This window comes from Rhinatrema bivittatum, chromosome 2 (genome assembly GCF_901001135.1).
Source record: "Rhinatrema bivittatum chromosome 2, aRhiBiv1.1, whole genome shotgun sequence".
NCBI classification, from domain to species: domain Eukaryota; kingdom Metazoa; phylum Chordata; class Amphibia; order Gymnophiona; family Rhinatrematidae; genus Rhinatrema; species Rhinatrema bivittatum.
In genome coordinates this window covers 722612826-722639571 of record NC_042616.1, presented here as the reverse complement: position 1 = coordinate 722639571, position 26746 = coordinate 722612826, and the positions used below count along the sequence as shown (strand labels likewise).

The 26746-nt window shown below is 43.7% G+C and overlaps 1 protein-coding gene and 1 long non-coding RNA gene across 7 annotated transcripts in view; one reads left to right on the top strand and one right to left on the bottom strand.

The window, feature by feature from the left end:
* GRHL2 (grainyhead like transcription factor 2) overlaps positions 1–8427 on the bottom strand; it is a 294199-nt gene extending 285772 nt beyond the window's left edge. Inside the window, exon 1 of one of the 6 annotated variants that reach the window (XM_029591826.1) lies at positions 8190–8427. Coding sequence is in view for 2 of the 6 variants with exons in the window: in XM_029591823.1 (XP_029447683.1) it covers positions 7154–7173 (20 nt within the window). In the remaining 4 variants the exon portion in view is untranslated. The other 5 variants (XM_029591824.1, XM_029591828.1, XM_029591823.1 and 2 more) reach the window with 5 other exon arrangements.
* LOC115085605 overlaps positions 7338–26746 on the top strand; it is an 85075-nt gene continuing 65666 nt past the window's right edge. The window contains exon 1 of the long non-coding RNA XR_003854905.1: positions 7338–7602. This is a non-coding gene — a long non-coding RNA (uncharacterized LOC115085605). The remainder of the gene's footprint in view (positions 7603–26746) is intronic.

Below are 26746 nucleotides of genomic sequence, written 5' to 3'. Positions count from 1 at the left end.
GGTAAGCCATAGGGCAACTGAAAATAGATAACCTCCTCCCCCCTCCAGTCCTCAGGGTCAGAGGGGACACATCCCCCCTCCCAATCCTCAGGCTGTGTGGACATCTCCCTAACCAAATCCTCAGGTTTGGGGTATCCAGTTATAGTCTCTGAAAAGGCTGGCAATCCTATGAAGCTGCTCTCAGGGAAACAGAGCCAGCCAACCACTGAAATAGCCCTCAGACTTTCTCCTGTGGGGTGTGGGGAAAGCAGGACCGAGTAGGGTAGGCTGGCTCGGAAAGATACCTAAAGAAGAGTGAACTCATCTTAAGTATAGCGGTAGAGAAAGAAGAGAACCACAAAAGGAGTCCATTGTAGAGTATTGTTTCTTAGCTTGATTGCTGCCCTGGAAATAAGAACTGTAAAATTCACCGTTCCTGTGGATGACATCCTGCTGCTTATGCATTTCTGTAAATAAAGTCATACCAGCTGGAACCGCCCATGAGCAGACTGCATTTTTTAGATCACAGAACAGGATCAAGACCCTTTTACCCAGAGAGAACTGTACCTTAACTGTAAATAAACACCTGAGATGCACTTAGATACCTGACTGACCTAAGTCTTTAAAGAATCCCATAGCTCCCTAAGCTCGCCCCCCCCCCCCCCCCCGAGTACTGGCTACAAAAGCAATGGGAGAGAGGTAAAGCAAAGAAAAGCAAACACAGGCCGATGGAGAAAGCCGGGCGATAAAGCTGTGTGCTGAAATTCAGCACACTGTTTCCCAACGCACGAGGGGTTGTTTTTTTTGGTTTTTTTTTACTCCAGATTCAGTAAGCCTACGTTACACTATGCTGAGTGCACATAGACTTAAAACGTGCACTCAGCAAAGGCTAAACGCATATTTTAAACTGAGGAGGACTGGGAATGAAGAATCCCCAACCAGCGGAGGAGGGCCGAGCTGCTTGTCCCTATGCCGGATCAGGCTGAGCCCCTGGCTATCAGAGGGCCCTGTCCAGGCACTAGGGATGCATGTCGCGGCCGCTTCTCCCTTGCAGACGCTGCTCGCACAGGCAGTGCACTTCCCCGCAGCCTCAGGTTCCTGCACATCTGGCCGAGAGGCAAACAGCTGGGCCTCCCTCCCCCTGTGCCCCATGCCATGAAGTTTCTGCAAAGTTAAAAATCTGTTGCCCTTGCCATGGTGCATTTATTTATTTACAAAGATTTATAATCCACACAAATAACAGAAAAGTTACATAATTTAAAAACATAATGCTGATATGACATACAAAAAAACCTGCTCATTTCATTAAATACCAGGGCTTACATCCAAAAACAATGATTCCTGCTTAAATGCTAAGCCAAACAAAAATGTGTTCAGCACCTTTTTAAAACAACCTCTTGCATGCCATAGTCTGGAACTCATCAGGGAGAGAGGTCCAAAAAGAGCGGTCCAGTGTATCAGAAGACAACTTCCAGCTGTGCCAGTTTTACAGAAGGTACGCCCAGCAAGCTTTTTTGTTGCAGATCTCAATGATTGATTAGGTTTATAAACTCATAAAGTAACATTGGTTCAAAATCCAGAATCCTCGTGCAAAAGCCTAAGGATTGTGAAGGCTAGTTAAAATTGAGTCCTCCATTAACCTGGTAGCCAGTGCAGTGATAAACACAGGGCGCAGGTGAGCACAATTCATAGAAGGCTTAAGATGGCCTAGTGTAGTGCAGCTTGCCCGTCAGCCTTCCTTGGTACCCGTTTGTTGATCTTCCGTCTTGTATAACTTGTCTGGATTTTAGTTTCCTTCTAACCTACAGCAATGCCTATGCTGAAAATATAACACAAATTCCATGGTCGTGCTAGCACAGCAGCACTGGAAACTTTACTCCATCTCTGACCAAGAATGAGATTTCCAGCGCTAAGAAAATTTAAGCCAGCACTCCCCTCTTTGGGGGAGTAATGCTAATGCCTTATTTACAAGGGATTTCCATGCGAGGGCACTAAGCAGGAATCGGTTTTACACGCACATTTTGTGTGCGCAAAACTCCTTGCTGCGTCTGAAGTAACCTTTTGCGCACAAAAGATGTGCATATGAATGCTGGTAAAACCGTGAGCCCTGCTGAACGCACTTTACTGCATCGGCCTCACAAAGAGGGAATCCAGAGAGTCAGAGTAAATGACGGGACTCCGAGAGCATAAAGGGGCAGAGAGCCAGATTCAAGTTGTATGTGCCCATATAGAATGGGAGAGGGTTTGTCCCTCCCCCCTCAACTACCGCCACCCAAATCCTCCTCTTTCAGGGTATTCCCCCACCTCATTTCCAAGTCGCAGTGCCGTTTGACCTCTCTAACAGCATCAGCAATAACTGGAGATAAATAAATTGAAAAAAAAAAAAAATCATCACAGGGCCTCCTGCAGCCATCATGCTCTGACACGCCACGCGGCATCCTGCCCCTCCCTCCCACATGGGCCTCCTGTTACTGTGGAAACCCATGGAAGGGGCAGGGCCTGTCAGCATTTAATGGCTGCAGAAGACCCTGGGCTGAATTTACTATCACCATTCACCACTGCTTCGGTGGAGCTAGTGCCGCTAAGGAAGGCAAGCGGCACTGCAGTGGTGGCAACGCTCAGGCACCTGTAAGAACTTGGTACTGGAGGCAGTTGCCTATGCCCAAATCTGGATAGGGGGGGGGAGCCAGAGCCCTGCACCCACCTGAGGAGGAAAAGATGGATCTCAGCACAGAGGAGGTAGAAAAACAAAATGGGCACAAGTAGACCTAAGATAGGCAAGAGAAGTTATGTAGGTGGAGGAGGAGGAAAAACAGTTCTTTGAGGGCAGTAGCAGCCAACCATTGCCCAAAAACAAGACAAGAAATGCTGTGTCCGACTACACGAGACAAAACGGCCTGCTCATCAGACTTGCTAACCTGGAGATTAATTGGGGTGAGAGAGGGCAGGGAGTGTGATGGAGAATGTTTTAGCAGTGTTTTCTGTTACATACAGCAGTATCACGACTTGCCATGGTGCTTGGATGCTTCTTTTGTGCAGCTAAGTGCCACAACAGGTGAGATGAAGGAACTAGAGAGAGACTCACCTTGCTGGGAGCAGCTACCTGTATGACACTCATCTACATGAAAATACGTAATACCCTATTACTAAGGCTCTCTAGGCTATGAGATTCAGGAGGCGTGTAAACAAGTATACAAATCCCCATAGGATGGGAGCCATACATTCTTTGAGCTTTCACAAATAACGCCTGGTTTTTTTCCAAGCAACAAATACATTGGATTGAATATCTCCAGATAACATGGCGTTTGCTCAGCTGAGTGGAATTGAACAGAATACAGAACTATCTGAATGAAAGTACTATTATGATCAATTACTTTTTTATCCAGATTAAATCATTTTTAGATCTATTTTGAGCTGGCATGTCATTCAATAACAACACATTTTGATAAATGGAATTAATGGTACCAGCTAGAAGTAAAAATAAATAAATAAATATATATATATACATACATACACACATATCAGGAGAGTATTTTACCCAGTGCACAACTAAACTGTGCACATTTTAGCTTATTCTCCATTGTAATACATTTTTTAAATTATTAGTGTAAACAGTAGTGTACTGTGATAGGTTATAAAACAAAACTATTGAAACTATTTCTAGTTTAACTGGTTTAGTAGACAATGCTTTTCCTATCCCTGACTTCAGACAATTTTTTTTTGTGCAGTGTATTTTTCTGAAGAACTTGTTTCCTCAGCTTTTGATGTGCAGTGTGTATTTTATATATACACACCAAAACATTATGTAATTATGTATGTGTATAAAATACACACGCATGTCATTAGTTAAGGAAGAAAAGTCATCAGAAAAATATACTCCACTATAAATATATTCACATATACACACACACACTTGTTAATTTAGGCCCTATCTGTGATACAATGGTTAGAATATTTACTATACTTGTGGCTTCTTACATTCAGAGGTAAGTCCCCAAATTTCCATGTTACTAAACTGTATTAAAATGGCATATTAACATGCTATTGGAGGAGTAGCCTAGTGATTAGAGCAGCAGGCTGAGAACCAGGGAAGCCAGGATTCAAATCCCACTGCTGCTCCTTGTAACTTTGGGCAAGTAACTTCACCCATCATTGCCTCAGGTACAAACTTAGATTGTAAGCCCTCTGGGGACAGTGAAATATCTACTGTATCTGAATGTAATCCGCTTTGAAGTGCTGAAAAGTGGAATACAAATACATTTTAACATGGGTCGTTTCCTATCAGATTTACAAAACTGCGGTACATTATATTTAAAGTGAAAACTCCACCACTTCCCTCCCCCCCAAAAAAATATATTTAGCCCTTCCAGCAAACCCTTTTCCCCAGAAATCCCATCCCCCTCTTAAAAGAGGCAGTAGCAAGCAGCCCTGCCCCTCATCTCCAAACCCTGTTCCCACTCAAAAATATCACAAGAGTCTTCTGGGCAGGAGCAATGACCAATCATTCTTGCCCCACTAACACCAAAATTCAAAAGGCTCCAACTGACCCATGGCTCCCCTCTGCTATGTATGTGTCAGCTGGAATCATTTTTAGTTTTTGACTCCAGTGGGGTAGAAGCAACTGGGCATCACTTCTGCCTGCAACAGCCTTGAACTGCCCTATTGGAATCTGGGGTGGGTGGACTGGAAGAGGGGTATGTGTTGATATCCTTGAGTGGGAGTGGCATTTGGTACTGGGGGTGGGACTACTGCTACAGCCTTTTTGAGGGTGAAGAGGAGGTGGACTACTGTGAGAAAGTCTACTTTGGTGGGTGGGTGGGGAGGAAATGGAATTTGTGTCTAAGGGAAGTGGGAGAAGCTTCGTTTGAGACTAGTGCCCCCTTTACAGATTTCAGGGTGGGATATTCAAACCCAGGAAAAGTATAGTTAGCTTTGTAAGGATTAACACAGATCATGACATTTACCAGGATCCACGTCACTCCATTTTAATATTAATGCACTGCTATACATGCATTTGTGCAAACATTCCTGAAATTGCATCTTAAACACGTATTCAGCATGTAATGTCCCTTATTGTGTTATCACAGTTTAGTAAATAAGCCCTTTAAGTTGTAAGCTCTTTGAATTGTCTTATATAGTGCATACTTAATTACTTATGCATACTATAAAACACTATCAAGACTATTACTTGGGAAGGATTTTCTCCTACTGTATACTTAATGAAAATATCCATAACATACCAGCACAGAAACAGAGAACATGGTGGCAAAGGAGCACAATCAGGCCCATCCTGTACTCAAGATTCATTCCAGGTCCAATAACATAGACCTAGCTGATCTCTACCTTTCCCCTCACTTCTTTGCAACTAGGGATCCTCTGTGCTTATCCCATGCCTTCCTGAATTCTGTTACTATGTTTGCTCCATCTCCTCTGGGAGGCCTTTCCATGCATCCCCCACTCTTTCCATGAAGAAATATTTTCAGATGTTGCTCCTTAGTCTCCTTGAAGTGTAAAGCATTTTCCTTTGAAAAAAGGATGTGTCTTGTTCATGTATTTAATTTCACGGTCGTACTCTCCCTGTCTCTCCTCTTGAATATACATATTTAGGTACTTGTTTTCAACTGTTTAACTAGCAACATTGTTCCTTGTACCGCCCTCAAGCGAAATTGAAGTTTCATTGTTAACCGATATGATTTGCATTTTTGTACAGGAATGTCAGTATAGAAAAAATAAAAATAAATAAATAAATGCTTCGGACTCATGTCATATTGTTATATTAGACCCTGCACCACCTCGGTAGCCTCTCTTTGGACTGCCTCTAATTTTGGTGAGACAGCTTCCACAACTGGAGACAAGAGGAAGCTTTGGCTAAACCAAAGAATGCATGCGTTTAGAAATGCAGTCTTTAAGCAAAAGTCATCCTGCAGCTTCCTCTGTTGCCAGCCCTCAATGGCATGAAAGCATATTTAGCAAGACAAGATCATCAAGTACACCCTGATATACCCACAATAGGAGGGCCTTTCATTTCCCTTCCAATAAAGATTCTTCAAACCACCTTAACCTGTCAGTAGCCCATGGAAGAAGTTCTTCCAAAAAGTACCATTTGAAATAAGAAGGGTCACTGATGAGAGAAGAAATAAGAGAAAGGCTGAACCTTCCAGTAGCTGGAGGGGATGGAAGAAGTGAGCCAGTTTGTCTAAGAGAGAATGTCAGTTATTTACATGAGGAGAGTATCCTGGTACAGGATAAAGTTACCATCAGAGCCACAGGGCAGTGCATTTTCTGAGACTCACTTCTTTAATACAACTCAGGAAAAAAAACAAAAAAAACACAGGATCCAGGATAATAAATATTCACACTAAACGAAATCTAATTTCTGCAATCTTGTCTTTATAAAATTCTGTATAAACTCTAAGTTTATCAACCACTGTTTTGTTATACTTTTCTGTGTTGACCTGCAAACTTAGATTCCATACTAACTTTAAAAAGATTTTTTCTGGGGTGAAGCAAACAGAAGAGTAATGTAATATCCAGCAGCAAGCATTAATTATAATTTCAGCTGATTTTAAATTATTTGAATATTATAAAAAGTACTAAAAGTAAATTGCAGCTAACCAACGTGTACTACTTTGACAGCGTAATCAATGCAAGAGGAAGTCTTATCTGCAATAACTGAATCTCATTTGAAGAAAAAAAAAAAACTTGAAAACTTTCTCACATAATTGTTAAAAGTCCTGGAAATTCACCACCAGCACTGGAAGGAAATAAATTATCCTATCCCACCTCTCCCCAACACATGAAACAGACACAAGTACTAGAAGATGGCCGTTTCTACTCCAAATAAAAGAGCTTTGTTACATTCACACAAAAGCCATACTGCTTTCCTCCATGGCCCTTACAGAACTAAACCTAACTCCTAGGGGAGAAATATATATATATATATATATATATATAAAAAAAAGGGGGGGGGGGGACATTTTAGAAGAGCTATTCTAGATTTTAAAAAAATGAAAATAAAAATAAATAAAAAGTCCGGGATTCCAGCTTTATAATCACGCACACAAAGTTATCCAGCCTTCTTCATGAAAGGAAACAAATCAACCACCAGGAATCAGATAAAGTCCAAAAGGTCCCATCCGCCTCTCCCAGAGTCCAAACCAGTATGATCACTTACTTGTCCGTCTCGTGTGACATATTTGATCCAATGAACTCTCCCCCCTTTAACTTCTCCCTCGCTCTCTGGTGGAACTGGACTTTCAAGTCTGTGCAGGTAAAGGTGTGTGTGAGAGAGAGGGAGAGAGACGGCAGAACTAGAGCTACAGGTAATTCTTCTTTTTTTTTTTTTTTTTTTGTTGGGTCTCTTCCCAGCCCAACCAGAAAGATAAGCCCCAGGAACGGCTCCTCCCCCCACTCTCTGTCTGCACAGAGCTGGGAAGGCCGGGAGCAGAGCGGCTCCGCGTCGGGCTGTACGGGACAGGGCGGCTCCAGGTAGTTTCTCGCCAGGGGAGCCGGATTCTTTCACTCAGGAGGCTCGCACACGGCGTGCGCCGGCCCGGGACGAGCTGCCAGGCCATTGGCTGGGTAGCCCTCTGGCGCCAGCTCCTATTGGCTGGCCGCGCTCAGGTAAGGCCCTCCTCGGTAGAGGAACTGCTGGAATCCCCGGCTGAGGAGGGTTGTGGGTTCCATTACTGTAGGTATTCCCCCTCCTCCTGAACTTTTTACCAGGAGGTCTCAACTTTTTAAAGAGTCCCCGAGTGTCTGTCCCCCCAAGTCTTCTAGCTTGGTACCGCCGAGTCCCCGCTGCCTAGACACAACTTGTGCCTGGGGAATAACAGCCTGGCAAGAAGCTTCACGAGAGTCCTCTACCAGCAGCAGTGGGGCTCTTTCACCATCCGATCACTACAACTTGTCTCTTACTCTTTTGCGGGAGTCAAAACCCGGAAGCCCTCCTTCACGCACACTTACAGTGCCGCAGCACGCCCTCTCCCCCTTTTCACTTTTCTTTTAGGGCTTTTTTTTTTTCCCTCCCCCCTCGGGCTTTTTTTCAGCCATGCTAGCGAATAGGAGGGGAAAAGAGAGAGCCGTGCAGGCCTGTGCCAGAGACCCACCCGAGAGGTAACACCAAGGGGTAAGAGGGCTTTTCCCAGCTTGCCCCGCCCGGTCTTTGCCTCAGACTCCTCTGCGCTCTCCCTCCTTCTCCTTTTACTCACCTACATTTGCCCGTTGTTTTCTGTTGCTATTTCATGCTCCAACTTGGTTTGTTTACTTGCACTCTCTCCCCGTATTGAAAGGACAGCCAGGATTTGGGTTGTGGGTTTTTTTTTTGTTTGTTTCGTTTGTTTGTTTTAGTTTTGGGGTTTTTTCTGAGTTGTGGGCATGGATTTGTTGTTTCTTTAAGTTTTCCCGAACCTGGCTGGTCAGGTTTCTGCAGCATCAGGTACAAGCAATAATCCAGTTGAGTTGCTCCACCCCTTCCCCTTACCTTTTTATTTAGTTGTACCTCGGGGAGAAGAGGGGTTTTGCGGTTTCTTTTGGTTCAGCCCTCTCAAGTAAAGAAGGCTTACCGCCTTTTTGGGCTTGCAAGGAGCCCTTCCTTTTTCAGAGAGACAGCTGGGGGACAAGAAGGTGAATTAAACTTTCCTCTCCCCCCTCAGTGGCATAGACAGAACTGAAATTTTTACAATGGATTTCCGAGTAGTCTGCAACAGCCATCGTACATCATGAGTGACATTTTAAAATATTTTTAGTTCTATTTCAAGCATTTGCCAAGATTAAAAATGCCTTATTAATCTTATTAATTTATTTGATATTTATTGCAGTTTATAAATGCACAATATGTAAAAAGTAAACAAAAACACTTAACAGAAACATCAGATCCAATCACATAGAACTACAATAAAACAGCAATAATCATAATAAACATAAAGATTTGCAACAGGTGCAGAACAGAACTAGGACATGCAAAAAAAACCTTAAAATTTTGATGTCATCTGACAGCAAAACAAATTTCCTTTTGCAGATAAACACTTTGGGGCAGATTTTTAAAAAGTACGCCCGCGCGAATGGCGCAAACAACAGTACGCCGGATTTTAATAGATACGTGTGTAGCCGCGCGTATCTTTTAAAATCCGGGGTCGGCGCGCGCAAGGCTGCGCAAAATCGGCAGCCTGCGCATGCTGAGCGCAGCCTGCTCCATTTCTTCCGAGGCCACTTTCCTTCCACCCCCCCCCCCCCGCACTTCCCCTCCCTTCCCCCTACCTAACTTCCCCCCCCCCCCCACCTTTGTTTTAAAAGTTATGCCTGCCCAAGGCAGGCGTAACTCGCATGCACCAGCCCGGCCGCCAGCGCGCGATTCCCCGGCCCGGGAGCAGTTTCAGAGGCAGGCTCCCACTCCCAACATAGGCTCGGCGCGCGCAGGGGGAGATTGGGGCAGGTTTTCGGGGGGGGGGGGGATGGGATACGCGCGTACCCCTTTGAAAATCTGCTCTTTTGTGAAATAACACAAACCTTTGCTAAATAAATAAATACCTAGAACCTTACTATACCATAACAGCAGTAACTCTCAGGACTCAAACAGAAGCAACCTTATCTACAAAAAGGCAGCAAGGCAAACATTACACCAAGCTCTAGAACACTAATACCCTACTTAATAGACAAACAGGACTGCTGCAAATCCCTAGAGAGAAACTACACACTAGCCAAAATTCTGCATTTGTCACACATGTACAACACAAACAGACCCTTACCTAATACAGAATAAGGGACTACAAATTAGAAACAAACATGCAAACAAAACTGAAATGGAAAGCCTGAGAAACCAGACTCTGAACACTGGAATACGGAAGAAAAAACAAAATACAAAAATATAAGAAATGCACATTTCCAAAGATGGCATATTCCAATCGCTGAAAAAGAAAATATATATTTTTTTTAACCTTTGTTGTCTGTTATTTTTCTAATAGGTTGGTCCCATTCTATATTCCCCTTGTCTGTCTTTCATTATTCTTTTTTCAGGGTCTCTCTTATTTTGTGTGTTTTCTTTCCTTCTGTTCTTTCCTACCTCCTTCCCACACACACATAGATGCTCTCACACAGGATCTCACTCTTCCATGCCCTCTCTTGCATTCCCACAGACTTACACAGACAGGCTCTCATTTTCACATGCTCTTACACACATGCTCCCATTCGCACAAACACAACACACAGGCTCTCGCTCTTACATGCTGTCTCACACATGCAGGTTCCCAATCCCATTCCCTCCTACAGACATACATAGGCTCTCATTCTTACATTCTCTCTCTCTCTCACAAACACACAGGCTCTCATATGCTCTCATATATGCAGGCTCCCACTCCCAATCATATGTACACACATAGGCTCTCACTCGCTGTCTCCCATTTGCCCTCACCGACACACACACAAGCTCTCACATTTACATGCTTTCTCACAGAAAGTGTCATATTCCCTCACAAACACTCTCATATGCTTTCTCTCAGATGCAGGCTCCTGCTCCCACTTCCATAGATAGAAACACCCACAGGCATCACTCTCATATGCAGGCTTCCACTCCCACATGCTTTCTCTCACCCACACCCGCAGGTAGGTTCCTATTCACATCCTCCTGCCCAGGAAGGCTCCCATTCACACCCCCCAGCTCCTCAGGCAAGCTCCCATTCACACACCCCACCCCTCCCAGGCAGGCTGCCATTCAGACACACACCCATCCCCTGGTAGGTTACCATTCAGAGACACGTACAAACCCAGGCAGGCTACCATTCACACACACACTCACCCATCCCCCCAGGCAGGCTACCATTCACACACACACACACTCACCAGGCAGGCAACCATTCACACACACACCCCCAGGCAGGCTACCGTTCACACACACACACCCACACCCATCCATCCCCATCCCCCCCCCCCCCCCCAGGCAGGCTACCATTCACACACACATACACCCATCCCCCAGGCAGCCTCCATTCACACACACACACACACATCCCCCCAGGCAGGCTACCATCTTCTCATACACACACACACCCATCACCCCAGGCAGGCTACCATTTTCACACACACACACACACACACCTCCCCAGGCAGGCTACCATTCACACACACACACACCTCCCCAGGCAGGCTACCATTCACACACACACACACACACACCTCCCCAGGCAGGCTACCATTCACACACACACACACACACACACCTCCCCCCAGGCAGGCTACCATTCACACACACACACACACGCCTCCCCCCAGGCAGGCTACCATTCTCACACACACACACACACCCACCTCCCCAGGCAGGCTACCATTCACACACACACACACACACACCCATCCCCCAGGCAGGCTACCATTCACACACACACACCTCCCCCCAGGCAGGCTACCATTCACACACACACACCTCCCCAGGCAGGCTACCATTCACACACACACACCCATCCCCCCAGGCAGGCTACCATTCACACACACACACCTCCCCCCCAGGCAGGCTACCATTCACACACACCCATCCCCCCCAGGCAGGCTCCCATTCACACACACACACACACCCATCCCCCAGGCAGACTACCATTCACACACACACACATCCCCCCAGGCACGCTACCATTCACACACACACACACACATCCCCCCAGGCACGCTACCATTCACACACACACACACACACATCCCCCCAGGCAGGCTACCATTCTCACACACACACATACCCATCCCCCCAGCCAGGCTACCATTCTCACACACACACATACCCATCCCCCCAGCCAGGCTACCATTCTCACACACACATACCCATCCCCCAGGCAGACTACCATTCACACACACACACACATCCCCCCAGGCAGGCTCTCTCTCTCACACACACACATCCCCCCAAGCAGGCTACCTTTCTCACACACACACACATCCCCCCAAGCAGGCTACCTTTCTCACACACACTCACACCCATCCCCCCAGGCAGGCTCTCTCTCACACACACACACACCCATCCCCCCAGGCAGGCTACCATTCAAACACATACTAATACCTCCGCCTTGGTTAGTCCGCATCATGAGTTCACTTTCTCCCTTTGGGGCCATTCATAGTCCTCCCCAATGTAATTGCCCTGCTTTCACCCAAGTTATATTGACCCATGTTTCTATACCTGCTTTCACCCAGTTTATGTTATCCAGGTTAGTTTCTACCCTGTTCATTGTAAAACAAGACTTTGTCTCTGTTCTTTTTGCTTGTTGTAATGTAAACCGAAGTGATAATTAATCTTGTTAATTGAACCTCGGTATATAACAGTTATAAATAAAACAAATAAAATAATACCCAGGCAGGCACCCATCCCACCCTGGGCAGGCTATCATTGACATTGACATATACACACAGACAAACACAAGGGGGAGCATGTTTGTTTATTTATTTTATATACCATAGTTCTAATTGAAGAGTACAATGGTTTACAAAACAACATTCATAGTATAGGTCAGCGGTTCTCAATTAGTGTGTCACCAAGAACACGCAGGTCGCCACACTTCTTATGGCCTGGATTGGCCACTGTTGGAAACAGGATGCTGGGCTTGATGGACCCTTAGTCTGACCTAGTATGGCAATTTCTTATGTTCTTATGTCCTGTGTGTGTAAGTGTGAAAAGATAGCATGTATGTAAATGTGTAATTAAGAGCCTATATAAGTGAGAGAGAAAAAGCATGTGTACATATGAGTGAGAGCCTATGTAAGTGAAAGAGCATGTGTATATGTGTGTGATTGAGAGCCAGTATGAGAGAGAGGAGAAAGTTCCAAGCAAACCACCCCTCCTCCTGCTAATTCAAAACAATCTCAGGACACCTGGATATCAAACGTTCCCAGGTATACAGAGCAAAATATTTTTTGTATCCTTATTATTTTTCATTACTGGGTCTTTGTGTCTGCTATTTGAAATATTTTATTGGTATCTAGAAATTTTTTATATGAGTTTTTAATTATTGGATATTTTTTAATTATTGGTTATTCCATTCATCAGCTGTTTTGAAATAATCTGTTCTTTTTGTTAGTATGGTTTTATTGCTACTGATTTATATTTCTTGATTTGTTTTATAAGGATGGGTGATGGTTCTTTTTTTCCTTTGTTACACTGCATACAGAGACTCTGGCTTGTTGCGGTTTCCAATTCAGTTTTTGTCTGCATGCTTCTAGTTATGTGGTTTGGTCTCTTTATTCTTTGTTAGGTGAGGGTCAGCACATGTGATTCAGGTGAGATTTCTGCTGGCATGTAGTTTCTGTGTAGGGCTCTATAGCAGCCTGTCTTGGTCCGTTTTCCTTATAGGAGACGTATTGGTGTCTTAAGGCCTGGTGTAATATTTTCAGTGTTGCCTTTTCTTAGGTAAGGTGGTTACTGTTTAAGTGCTGGAAATTGGTGCTGTTTTGGTGTAGGATGTTTACTATTTATGCAATTTCTGTTCAGACAGAATACATATCTTTTCCTTGTGTCATTCTTAACAATAAAAATAATACCATACCTTTACTTTTTATTTCCGCAATTAATTGTAATAAGCAGTGTGTCACACATGTGAGCGTGGCCTGTCAGGTGTGTCACGATAGGAAAAAGATTGAGAACCACTGGTATAGGTTAACACAGCATCTAAAACATGTTAACTAGAAGGCTATGATAGTCATTTGTGAGACACAATTTCCATTTCAATAGTCTTCAGAGAGTTGTCTTGATGCACATTACATCACTTATTTTTTCTCGTCATTCTTCTTATGTTAACAGTGTTTATAATCGTGTAGTTTTCTGTGTCTTAATATTTTGTGTTAGACGATATGCATTTTTTAAGAGCCAGGTTTTTAGCTCACGTGTGAAGCTCTTTCTGTCTGTTATCTGACGTAACATCTCTGGAAGAGAATTCCACAACCTGGGGCTTGCTATGGAAAACATTCGGTCTCTTATTTGCGTTAGATGAGTACTTCATGTCGTAGGCACAGTTAATAGTCCTTTGTCCTTTGCTGGGCTTGATGGACCCTTGGTCTGACCCAGTATGGCATTTTCTTATGTTCTTATGTTTTGCAGTCTTAGTGTTCGCTGTGGTGTGTATGGTTGGAGATTCACGCCTGTTAAGCTGGGGTTTCTGTTGTTGATATTAAAAATTAGTGTTATTACTTTATAATGGATTCTGTATTATACTGGCAGCAGTGCAGAGCTATCAGTAAGGGGGTGATATGGTCAAATTTCCTTGATCCTAATAAAAGCATTGCCGATGCATTTTGTAATAACTATAGTGGTTTTAAAAGTCCTGACGATAGGCCTAGTGGTAGGGAATTGCAGTAATCTATGTTTGAGAATATTAGTGTTTGTAAAACTGAGCTGGGCAGATTTCTGTCATTTTTTTGTTTCTATGTGCAGAAGTCCTGGAATGTTAGAAGAGATTTCAACCAATGTAATATTCGCAGCTTGGTTTATTTGTGATTTTTCATTGTGATGTTCTCATTGATTTGTATTCCTAGGTCCCATACATATTCAGCGGGTGTAATGTGAAAGTTACCTAGGTCTAGGGGTGGCAGATAAACTATAGAGTAGTTTCTCCTTACCCATACGATTTCAAGTTTGTGTTTAGTGTTAGTTTAAGCTGCGACAGTTCTTGCTGTATAGCCTTCATGAATGCTGAAAATGTTGATGCTATATTTTCAATTGATTTGGTGAATGGAATGTGGAACTGTATGTCATCTGTGTATAAGAAGAAGTTGTTTCCTAATTTTGCTAGTAGTGTTCACAGAGGAAGCATACAAATGTTGAAAAATGTTGCCGAGAGTGCTGAACCCTGGGGGACACCTGTATCAATATGGAATGTGTCAGATATGTGGTTGCCCAGTTTGACTTGGAATGGCCTTTCAGCTAGGAAGGAGGAGAACCATTTGAGAACACTTCTGTCTATTCCAACTTTTCTCATCTGATGTCATAGCAGGGTATGGTCCACAGTGTCAAAGGCTGCTGTTAAATCTAATAGAGCCAGGATGTAAGATTCATCATTGACAAACCCCTGTAGTACAGGGTCTATTTAAAGATATCAGTAAAGTTTCTGTTGAGTAATCTTTTCTGAATCCAAATTGGTTTGGGTATAGAATATCATTGTCTTCTATATATATTCTATACCCAAACCAAATTGGTTTGGGTATAGAATATCATTGTCTTCTAGGTGATTTTCCAATTGAGAACACTGTTTTTTCTAGAATTTTTGTGATAAAAGGCAAGTTGGATATTGGTCAGTAATTGTCCCAAACGTCAATTCTGCCATTTTTATTTTTTAGGATTGGTTTGATCATAGCTTGTTTCGCCCCATAGGGGACCAATCCTTCTGAGAGCAAGTGGTTTATTATGGTTGCGATTGTTGGAGTGATAATGCTGTATGCTAATTTCAGGGGACTTGCTGGAATTGGGTCTAGTGGGTGGCTAGCTGTCTTGATTTTGGTAATGATTTGATTTATTTCGATTTTGGTTACTAAGTCGAAAGTGTTCCAAGTGTTCCATTTAGGCGGCTGATGTTTTTCTTCTGGTTCTTTAGTTGGTGAGAAAGTGGAGAATTATGTTTTTAACCTATTTATTTTATCTCATAAGGAGGTGGCATATTCATTCCAGGCATTCTTTGAGAAGTTGTAGTTGAGATAGAGGATGATGGGTTTCTGATTAATTGTTTGACAGTTTTGAAGAGTAATTTGGAATTAAATATTACCCCATGAATCAGTTTTGTGTAGTAACCTTTTTTTCGCTTTATTGATTTGTATATGGTATTTTGTTAGGCAGGATCTGTATTTTCCTAGAGATTCTTCAGACTGGCATTTTCGTATTTGTTTCTCAGATTTTCTCAGTGTCTGATTCATCTTAGTTCTTTGTTGTTTGGAGGTATTCTGTTCTTTTTGGAATGGTTTTGTCTGTATTGGGCTCATGTTATCTGCAGTATCATTGACTATTTTTTCCCAGGAGTCAAAAACTGAGGGGGCATTAGCTTGATTAAAATTAATTAGCTTATTTTTGATTGATTCTTCAAGTACATCTGGTTGTATTCTTTTTTCTGAAGGTGAAGGTTTGGTTATTAATAAAATTTGTTTGCTTTGCGTTAAGGAGGGTTATGTCCGCTTTTATTACTTGATGATCACACCAGGGCAATATTTTGTGGGCGGTATTTATTAGACAATTATTGTAGTTGGCAAATATTAGATCTAAGATATGTCTTTGAGTGGGGTTGGTTACATATTGTGACCATCCAATCACTTCCATTGTATCTAAAAAGACTTCACATGCTGTTTTTGGTGTTTTGTCTACATGTAGGTTAAAGTCTGCTACAATTATTGTAGTCTCAGGTGATGGAAACGCTTTGGTGATTAGTTCGATTAGAGGTGAGCAGTCTTTTTGAAATATTCCAGGGGGGAAATAGACCAATCCTATGTTTAGTTTTAGTATTGCCACATTTAAGTTCTTCTTTACAAATTATTAGTAGCCTCCTGCCTTCACGTTTAGGTCTAGGGAAGTGAAAGACATCGTAGTTGGGTTGATCAATTTGATTTAAGAGTACATTATCTTTGTTGTTCAACCAGGCTTCAGCAATGCACAAGATAGAGGAGCTAAATTCCACTTACAGATCATTTATCAGTGTGATCTTTTTGGACAGTGACTGGACATTCAATAGCAGGAGTACAAACATTAAGCAGGACGAGATTACAGGGTAGTTGATACTCATCATGGGGAAGATCTGCCTTGTATTCCTTATTTGGTTCTATTTTTGTGTTTTTTGCTGCTCCTCCTCATGTGCCTTGCCAGTACACGAGATTAGCATAGAGCACTTACTGACTGCACATATTTTGAATGCTTTAGGGCTGACACACATGGATGAGCAGGAGAATGGACGCCTTCTGGAGAGTTTTTTTTCCTTTGCCCGGCAGCCTCCCGGTCATATTCCTCTTCTCAGCCGCCAGTGAGATGGGATCCACCAGCAGCCTCGCAGGCCTGCTCAACTTCTCGGCCGCCAGTGAGATAGGGTCCACCAGCAGCCTTGCGGACCTCTTCTTCCTCTTGGCCAGTGTGTCCACTGCAGCCCTGTGAAAGGGCTGCTTCTTGGGTTACCGGGCAGTGCTGATTGGGTGGGCCTCAGCCCAGAGTGGGCATGCCATGGCCCACCTGTAGCTACGCCACTGCTTTCCCTCCCTCTCTAGTAATTTAAGTTGATCTATTTCTTTTCAGCTCTAGCAGGTCGATGCAATATTTGTGTGTAGAAAACGGGCGCTCAATGTTGAGTGCCCGCTTTTCTAATGCATGCCCAGCCACTTCTCCTGGGTGCATGATGCAATATTTAAATGAGGATCATGTTAAAAAGGAGGTGCTAGGGACGCACAATTTTCCCCTATCGGTGATAGGGGAAAATTGTGTGTCCCTAGCGCCTCCTCACCATTAGGCGCACAGGAGAGGTGCCAGTGTGGGTTGGGAAAATGAACGCTCAATACGAGCTGGGGGTCCTTACCCAACTTTTCCCCCCGCAGCCCTGCTCATAGGATCTAGGCTGCTGGATGGTGGGTTCTCTTAAGAACATAAGAACATGCCATACTGGGTCAGACCAAGGGTCCATCAAGCCCAGCATCCTGTCTCCAACAGTGGCCAATCCAGGCCATAAGAACCTGGCAAGTTCCCAAAAACTAATATCCCATGTTACTGTTGCTAGTAATAGCAGTGGCTATTTTCTAAGTCAACTTGATTAATAGCAGGTAATGGACTTCTCCAAGAACTTATCCAAACCTTTTTTAAACCCAGCTACACTAGCTGCACTAAGCACATCCCCTGGCAACAAATTCCAGAGTTTGTGCGTTGAGTGAAAAAGAACTTTCTCCGATTAGTTTTAAATGTGCCACCTGCTAACTTCATGGAATGCCCCCTAGTCCTTCTATTATCCAAAAGAATAAATGACTGATTCACATTTACCCGTTCTAGGCCTCTCATGATTTTAAACACCTCTATCATATCCCCCCTCATCTGTCTCTTCTCCAAGCTGAAAAGTCCTAACCTCTTTAATCTTTCCTCATAGGGGAGCTGTTCCATCCCCTTTATCATTTTGGTTGCTCTTCTCTGTACCTTCTCCATCCCAATTATATCTTTTTTGAGATGCAGCAACCAGAATTGTACACAGTATTCAAGGTGCGGTCTCACTATGGAGCGATACAGAGGCATTATGACATTTTCCGTTTTATTCACCATTCCCTTTCTAATAATTCCCAACATTGTTTGCTTTTTTGACTGCCGCAGTACACTGAACAGACGATTTCAATGTGTTATCCACTATGATGCCTGGATCTCTTTCTTGGGTGGTAGCTCCTAATATTTATTTATTATTTATTTAAACACTTTTATAGACTGGTATTCGTCGAAACATCATATTGGTTTACATGGAACTAAATAGCGAAATAGCCACCCACTACATTAAACAGGGAGTTAAGAACTTGGGGGGGGGGGGGGGTAAAATTTGTACAGAATTAACGGAATAAGGTATATACAATATATACAAGGTTAAAGTAATATTAATGTATGAGGAAAAGGGGGTTAATATTTAATCTGAATTTAACCAATTCGCTTCCGCTGTCACAACTTGTACATATCTGCTGTTTACCAGTTATATTGTTATACCAGTTGTTAACTCAATTTTAATAAGTTTTTCTACCTGTAAACCAGAGTGAAGGCCTCTAGCTAAACTTCAGTGTATATAAGAGTACAAATAAATAAATAATAATTTGGAGGGGTTAAGTTGTAAAGCAATTAGGGAGTTAAGATGGAGAGAATAGCTACATGGGTACAGTATTAATATAATGGAGTGGGAGGAAATTTACGGAAGTATTTACATAGGGTCGGAGGTATGAAAAAAGGTGGGAGAATTTACAGAGCAGTATTTTTTAAAGTATGGGGCAGATAAAGAAGGGGAATACGGGGTTCAGTATAGGGGAGGAGGGTGGGCGATTTACAGGTTTACTAATACAAGTACAGTGTTGGGGGAGATAAGGTGGAGAGATTTACAGAAATAATAACCTAACATTGTGTAACTATAGCATGGTTTATTTTTCCCTATATGCATCACCTTGCACTTATCCACATTAAATTTCATCTGCCATTTGGATGCCCAATTTTCCAGTCTCACAAGGTCTTCCTGCAATTTATCACAATCTGCTTGTGATTTAACTACTCTGAACAATTTTATGTCATCTGCAAATTTGATTATCTCATTCGTCGTATTTCTTTCCAGATCATTTATAAATATATTGAAAAGTAAGGGTCCCAATACAGATCCCTGAGGCACTCCACTGTCCACTCCCTTCCACTGAGAAAATTGTCCATTTAATCCTACTCTCTGTTTCCTGTCTTTTAGCCAGTTTGTAATTCACGAAAGGACATTGCCACCTATCCCATGACTTTTTACTTTTCCTAGAAGCCTCTCAAGAGGAACTTTGTCAAACACCTTCTGAAAATCCAAATACACTACATCAACCAGTTCACTTTATCCACATGTTTATTAACTCCTTCAAAAAAGTGAAGCAGATTTGTGAGGCAAGACTTGCCTTGAGTAAAGCCCTGCTGACTTTGTTCCATTAAACCATGTCTTTCTATGTGTTCTGTGATTTTGATATTTAGAACACTTTCCACTATTTTTCCTGTGGGATGTCTCCTCAGACCCACAGTCTAAGCAGGCTGTGGGAGATATCCCTAGCGGTCTTCCGAAACATATCTCTGAAAAACCTGTTCCTGCTGGTGGCCCATATGTTGCACTGCCTCGCCCTCTGCACCCATCCCAACACGCCCAGGTTGGAAGTGTTGAGACTGGGAGGAGACGAGGGATGTCTCCGCAGGGAGTCGTTTTATATAGGATTGACTCCCAGGCACAAAAGGGACCACAGCTGGAGGCTGATGCATGGAGTCATCACCACTAGCAGGTTCCTAGCATGGGCAAACAGGAGGAGGACCTTCCCTCATGGGACCGAAATGTCCCAGCTTGACCCCATTCCTCTCCTTCTTAAAAGGTTTTATTTCTGGGTTTTTGGTTAAATTTCACCCTTAACCTCCTCATTTATGGACATATGGCCAGAAAAGGGCTCTTGCGAGCAAGGGATTCCCTGGTCAACTTTCTCTTGTCCACTGCCGAAGAGGCAGTGTGGCACTTGAGGCAGGAGAGTTTGGCTGAGGGCAGGCCTCTAAGAGTGCAGAGCTCTGTTCAGGGCCATGTTGTACACCTGTATTAAGACTGAGCACTTCTAGGTGGAGGAGTTCACCCGCCTGTGAACCAGTGAACAGAGTGCTTTGCTCTCCTCCCCATTATACTTTAATCCTGACCATTTAATTTGGTTTCTTTGGATTTATTCTTTCTTTTTCACATTTTGGGTGACCCCCCTCCCCCTCCTGATATAAGCCCCTCCTGTTTTCCTCTTTGAGGTTGGTAATACCCCTCGAAAGGGGGGAAAGATCCTCCTGCCTCTCAGCCAGCGAATCACCCAAAGTGAGGGAGAAATGAGGGAGGAACCAGCTGCTCTAGTGCATTGCGGCTGGTGGGAAGGGAAGTGGCAGTGTGGAAAGCATGTGGGTACTGCCACTAGGCAGAGTGTGCTGGGTCCTCCCCACATTTTTCCCCATACTCTGGGGAACCAACCCTACCCCATACTCCAAGACATTGTGGACTTCACCCTGTATATCGAGAGCCACCCTCAATGTCTAGGGCCTTTACCTGCCCCATATTGTGGAGACACACCAGGAATCTACATATATCGAATCCCACGAACCCATTTTGAAGATCCCCTCCCCTCAATTTTGGCCTCCCCTCCCCCCCCCCCAATTCTTTAGGAACACTACAGACCCCCTATGTATTGGGGAGACACCTTAATTTTTAGGAACTGTCCACCTCTCCCAGACCACAAAGACAATCTGGGGAAACTCCCGAATATTGGGTTGGGGGTCCCTTCCACCCTTCTGAAACCAGTGACACCCCCAAAAGGAGGAAGGAATGAGGGAGGGGGTTCCAGTACTCTGTCGCTGATGGGGAAAGGGCACCAGGGTGGGAGGGTGATGGAGCGCTTGTCACCAGGCAGCACATACTGGAGACCTCCCCCCTCCCTTCCCCATCCCCTAAAAGACATACCAATGACTCTGTCCCATATATTGAAGAGCACCCCACCTCCTCTATGGAAATTTGGAGGTCCCACCCTCCATGCTTTAAAACCTCTGAATTTAAGTGCCTCTCCCCCTCCCCCCCCCCCCCCCCCCAATATTCTGGGGACCTTCCCCTTAAGAAAGAAAAATGACAAGGAAAGGACACTGCCACAACCACAACATAGGTTTTCTTTATTTTATTATTTTTTTGTTCAGGGTTTATGGGCTGCTCCCACTAGGAGTGCAGCATTAGTTTTAGGCTGGCCCTGAATAATGGCAGAAATAACCCTCCTGCACTTCTCTAGTCTTGTGTCCCCTCCCCCCCACCACCCCCCCAAAAAAAAAAAAATTTATGTGATACCAATAAAAGGAGTGGGGCAGCCAAACCACCCTACCCCTGCACCAAACCTGAAAATAGAGCGGGAGTCCCCGTCTGAGGACTTGGCTGCAGGGCAGTGTGTATTCCATTACTGCAGGTATATACATATATGTTGTGGTTTGTTTTTTTTTGCTTCATGGTGCCAGACCAGGTTGCACCTTGCAATCTACTTTCTCCTCCTCAAGGCTGAACCGCAGGGTGCAGCAGACTTTTTAATTGAGAAGAGGAAAAGGAAGTTTCCAAGGAGTCATGTCCGCCAGTGTTGTCCAGGCTACGCTTCAGTGTGTGCCAACAGAGGTAATAAGCCTAGTATAATGGGGTCTGCTATTGATTGGGGTAAATGTATAACTTGACTGCTTTCCTTTACCGGTATAACTCTTGCTTAATCACAGTTCACTTGTTTTACCAGCAGGAAGATTTACAGTCTTAATCAGAACCAAAGAGAGGCTACAGTTAGTCTGGTTTATAAACGTCGTCTGTGTGGCTATCTACACATACACACATTTTTATGGAAATCATATATATATATATATATATATATATATATATATATATAATAAACAAAGTCTTTTATCAAGGTCCGTTTTACAAAATTGCCCACCTCATATGTAGGTAAAAGTCTGCCTGTATGTTCATGCTTAAGTTTTACTCGGCTTGAGTAGAGGCTTCCTGGAGGCAGAGGTTTGGACTTAAACGTGGATATTTTTTGGATTTTAAAATGGAAACATACATTTTCAGGAAAATCTTGTGCAGCTATTTTAGCAGGTGTAACTTGTGTGGGTAGATTTGGTGAGATAACTTTCAAAGCATTCTTGTGCATGTAAGTTAGCTTTGAAAATTAGTGTAACTTATGTGCATGTTTGCTGACTTTTATACACAGTTTACAAAAATAACCACTTCAATGACTGTTATAATGTCATTAAATTAAATACAGTTGTCCAAATTTTGTGTCTAACTTAATAAATCCTTATTTTTCCTTAGACTTCTGTAAGCTCTAAGCTTGGATACCATCAAGCCTATGCAATAATTATCCAATTTTTATTTCAAAGGATGCAGGTAGTTATCACTTTTTGCCATTATGTATCTTGGGGTTGAAAACTCTAATTTTCTTCAATTAGAAAACTTTAAAATAAAATCCTGTGAAGGGTCTAAGAATCTGCATGTAATGCTGTATTTTAATATTTTCTTAATGAAGAAAATTTGTTTTCAACCCCAAGATATATAATGGCAAAAAGTGATAACAATGTGGGAGCATAGTCTGTCAGTAGGTGACCCCCGAAGTTGCAGACAGGTTCAAGTAGAACAGCAGCAGTACATCTTCAGCCTGTGATGGCTGTCTTACCCTCGAGATGAATCCTCAGGTGCTGCTTGCCTGCAGAGCTTAGGTAGAAGGCCCTGAACCAGGACTCAGCAGGAACTCCATATGAAGTAAAAGGCGACTGGAAGCAGGAAGACCAGATAAGACAAATCAGCACACTTGCTGAAACAAGGAAAAGGCTGGAGTCAATGCAGCGAGATGAACTCTGCAGAAGAGGGAAAACCAAGCTCTGGAAACCTGGAATGTGTGCCCAGATGGGAAACAAAATGGCCACCAACAGGAAGTGTGAGCCAAGAAGCTGGGAGAACTGACCAACTAGTCCCCAAAGCCCACAGAGGCCCCTGCTGGTAGGAGGTGATAACTGTCTATCAGGAACTCACAAATAATTACGTGCATCCTTTTGAATTAAAAATTGTATAGCTATTGCACAGGCAGTATCCAAGTTTTGAGTTTGCAAGAGTCTAAAGAAAAAAAATGATTAGAAATGTGATGCAAAATTCGGACAACTTTAATACAAGAGAGACATTATCAATCATTGAGGGCGTAATTTTGTAATTTCATGCATAAAATTGTCAGCAAATATGTACATGAGTTACACCAATTTCCAAGACAGACTTACATGCATAGGTATACTTTGAAAATTTCCCAGGAAATCTACCCACACAAGTTACACTTGCTAAATCATCCACATAAATTTTTCCTGAAAACGTTTTTAAAATCCAAAAATATGCACATTAGTCCAAATCCCTGTACAATTCTACTTCCAGAAACACCTCTGCTTATACTGGGTAAAAAGTGTGAACATGACATTCACTTAGATGTTTACCTGCATATCAGATGGATGATTTTGTAAAAAGTGATTTGTGTGTATTAGAGATGTGAATCGTGTGATCGATCGTCTTAACGATCGATTTTGGCTGGGGGGGGGAGGGAATCTGATCGTCGCAGTTTTGTTTTTTTTAAAATCGTTTAAATCGTAAATCGGGGGAGGGCGGGAAAACCGGCACACTAAAACAACCCTAAAACCCACCCCAACCCTTTCAAATAAATCCCCCACCCTCCCGAACCACCCCAAAATGTTTTAAATTACCTGGGGTCCAGTGGGGGGGTCCCGGTGTGATCTTCCACTCTCGGGCCACGGCTGCGTTAATAGAAATGGCGCCGGCGCTACCTTTGCCCTGTCATATGACAGGGCAAAGGTAGCGCCGGCGCCATTTTGGTTCCTGGCTCCCGACGTCACGAGTGCAGGAGATCGCTCCTGGACCCCCGCTGGACCCCCAGGGACTGTTGGCCAGCTTGGGGGGGGCCTCCTGACCCCCACAAGACTTGCCAAAAGTCCAGCGGGGGTCCGGGAGCGACCTTCTGCACTTGGGAAATGGCGCCGGTCATACGGCCATAAGGCCGGCGCCATTTTGCAATACGGCAATACGGCCATACGGCCGGCGCCATTTTGCAATACGGCAATACGTCCCGAGTGCAGAAGGTCGCTCCCGGACCCGCGCTGGACTTTTGGCAAGTCTTGTGGGGGTCAGGAGGCCCCCCCAAGCTGGCCAAACGTACCTGGGGGTCCATTTGCCCTGTCATATGACATTTGCCCTGTCATATGACAGGGCAAATGTAGCTCTGGCGCCATTTCTATTAACGCAGCCGTGGCCCGAGAGTGGAAGATCACACCGGGACCCCCCCCCTCCCCACTGGACCCCAGGTAATTTAAAACATTTTGGGGGGGTTCGGGAGGGTGGGGGATTTATTTTAAAGGGTCGGGGTGGGTTTTAGGGTTGTTTTAGTGTTCCGGTTTTCCCGCCCTCCCCCGATATACGATTTTTTGTATCGCACCTCTAACAATTTTTGACGATTTAAAATATATCGGACGATATTTTAAATCGTCAAAAAACGATTCACATCCCTAGTGTGTATCAAACACTTTTACTACAAAAGTCCCTTTTGGAAATTACCCTCTGACTGTATAGAATTGCCAGATTATTTGTTTGTTTTTTTGGGGTTTTTTTTACATATTACGGTAGTTAAGTGACATGGGCCATTTCAGTTGGATTGACATGCAGAAACGATAACTTCAAATCTCTAAAACTGTGTTCAAGCCAATACAATCAATCACTTCTATATGAAAATAAGTAACTAGTTAGAATCTTGTTGCTACTCTTCAATGTATGACTCAATGTGTTCTGGGTCAGATGTACTACATACTTTCTTCTGATCTATGTCTATGGGAAGCTGCTTAATGCACATAGACCTTTATATTTAGGCTTGAGTTGCATGTTTTTGAGAGAACCAACTTATGCCTTTTTTTTTTATATATATATATATTTATGGGTTACTTAGTAGAGTGTTGTGAGCCTACATGAAATAGTAATTAAAGATTCCTACAGGCAGCCCCTGAATAAGGGGTGTCCTTTTAATCCACTCCTTCTAGAAAACTGCTTTATACGGAATTTGCCTTACATTTATAACATCACATTTGGATACCTTATGTGCATAAGGAAAAATGATACTTGGTATTCTTAGTTCACTTTTTGTGTAAGTTTAACAAATAGGGAGGATAACTTTAAAACCTGCCCGTGCTCACATACACTTGTATATAGAAGTGCACAAATTTACGACTGAATTGCAAACTGAGTGTATATGATATGTGCAGGTTATAAAATATGTGCAAATATACATGTATTGCGTCTGTTGGAATCAGAGGGCTTCGTCCCACATGCCTCACCTCATTATACGTTTTCTCCACCAGCCTCTGGAAGATGGCGACCGCCGCCTCTGTTTGCCGCACTCCCCGGCGTTCCCGGAATGGCTATGGCAAAGCATTCCACCATGATTCACCTGAGGTCCTCCTAGGGTGCGCGTGCACGCGTCACCCACGTCTTTATTCCTGCATTGGTGCTATCCGCGGGGGCATCCCCCTCAAGTGACGTCACATCATCTGGGTATTTAGGTTGCCCATTTGCTGACTGACTTTGAGTTAGCAAAGATTGGATTCGTCCAGTCGAAGCTGCTCTGCTGCTTCCTGCTGCTGCTAGAAGCTCTCTCCACCCTCTGGGTTCTACTTGGGTACCCGCTCCTCGGGGGCCCTATGCTTTTTTCCAGGTGCCTATCCAATATCCAGGTACTCGCACCTCGAGGGCCTGAGTTGTCTACCTTGGTGCCTGCTACCAATACTTCTACCTGCTGGGAACTCTACCAATACAGCTACAAGAGTGTGAGTAATCTTAACATCTACCAGTCTGTCTCACCTACAGCTCCTCATTGAAAACCTGCATCGGACTTCCCTACACCACCATTGTGGGACGGGTGTCCTCAGCCGAGGACCCAAGACTGCTACTGCAGGAATCTGCTCACTACTGCAACCTCTGGTGAACTCTACAAGCTGTACAATAAAATATATGTCTGTGTTTGTGCATCTGATTCTAGCCTAGTACTGCAGTTCCCTGCGGGTCTCCTCCCCTTGGGCGTGGCCATCACTGTAGCACCTAACAATCCACCAAACACCTCAAAACCATAACAACATGTAAACATTCACGTGCATATAAAAAAAAATGCGCGCCAGACAAGTTCGGAGTTATCTGGATAAGTAGCAGCACTTATCCAAACAAATTCCGACTTATCCGGCTGAGTAGCAGAAAGGTACTACTCAACCAGATAAGTCTGAAAAAGTACTACTTAGATCAGGGGTGGGCAATTCCAGTCCTCGAGGGCCACAAACCTGTCGAGGTTTTAGGATATCCTAATGAATATGCATGACATAGATTTGCATACAACTGAGGCAGAGTGCATGCAAATCTCTCTCATGCATATTCATTGGGGATATCCTGAAAACCAGACTGGTTTGTGGCCCTCCAGGACCGGAACTGCCCACCCCTGACTTAGATGGACAAGTAGCACTTTTTAGACA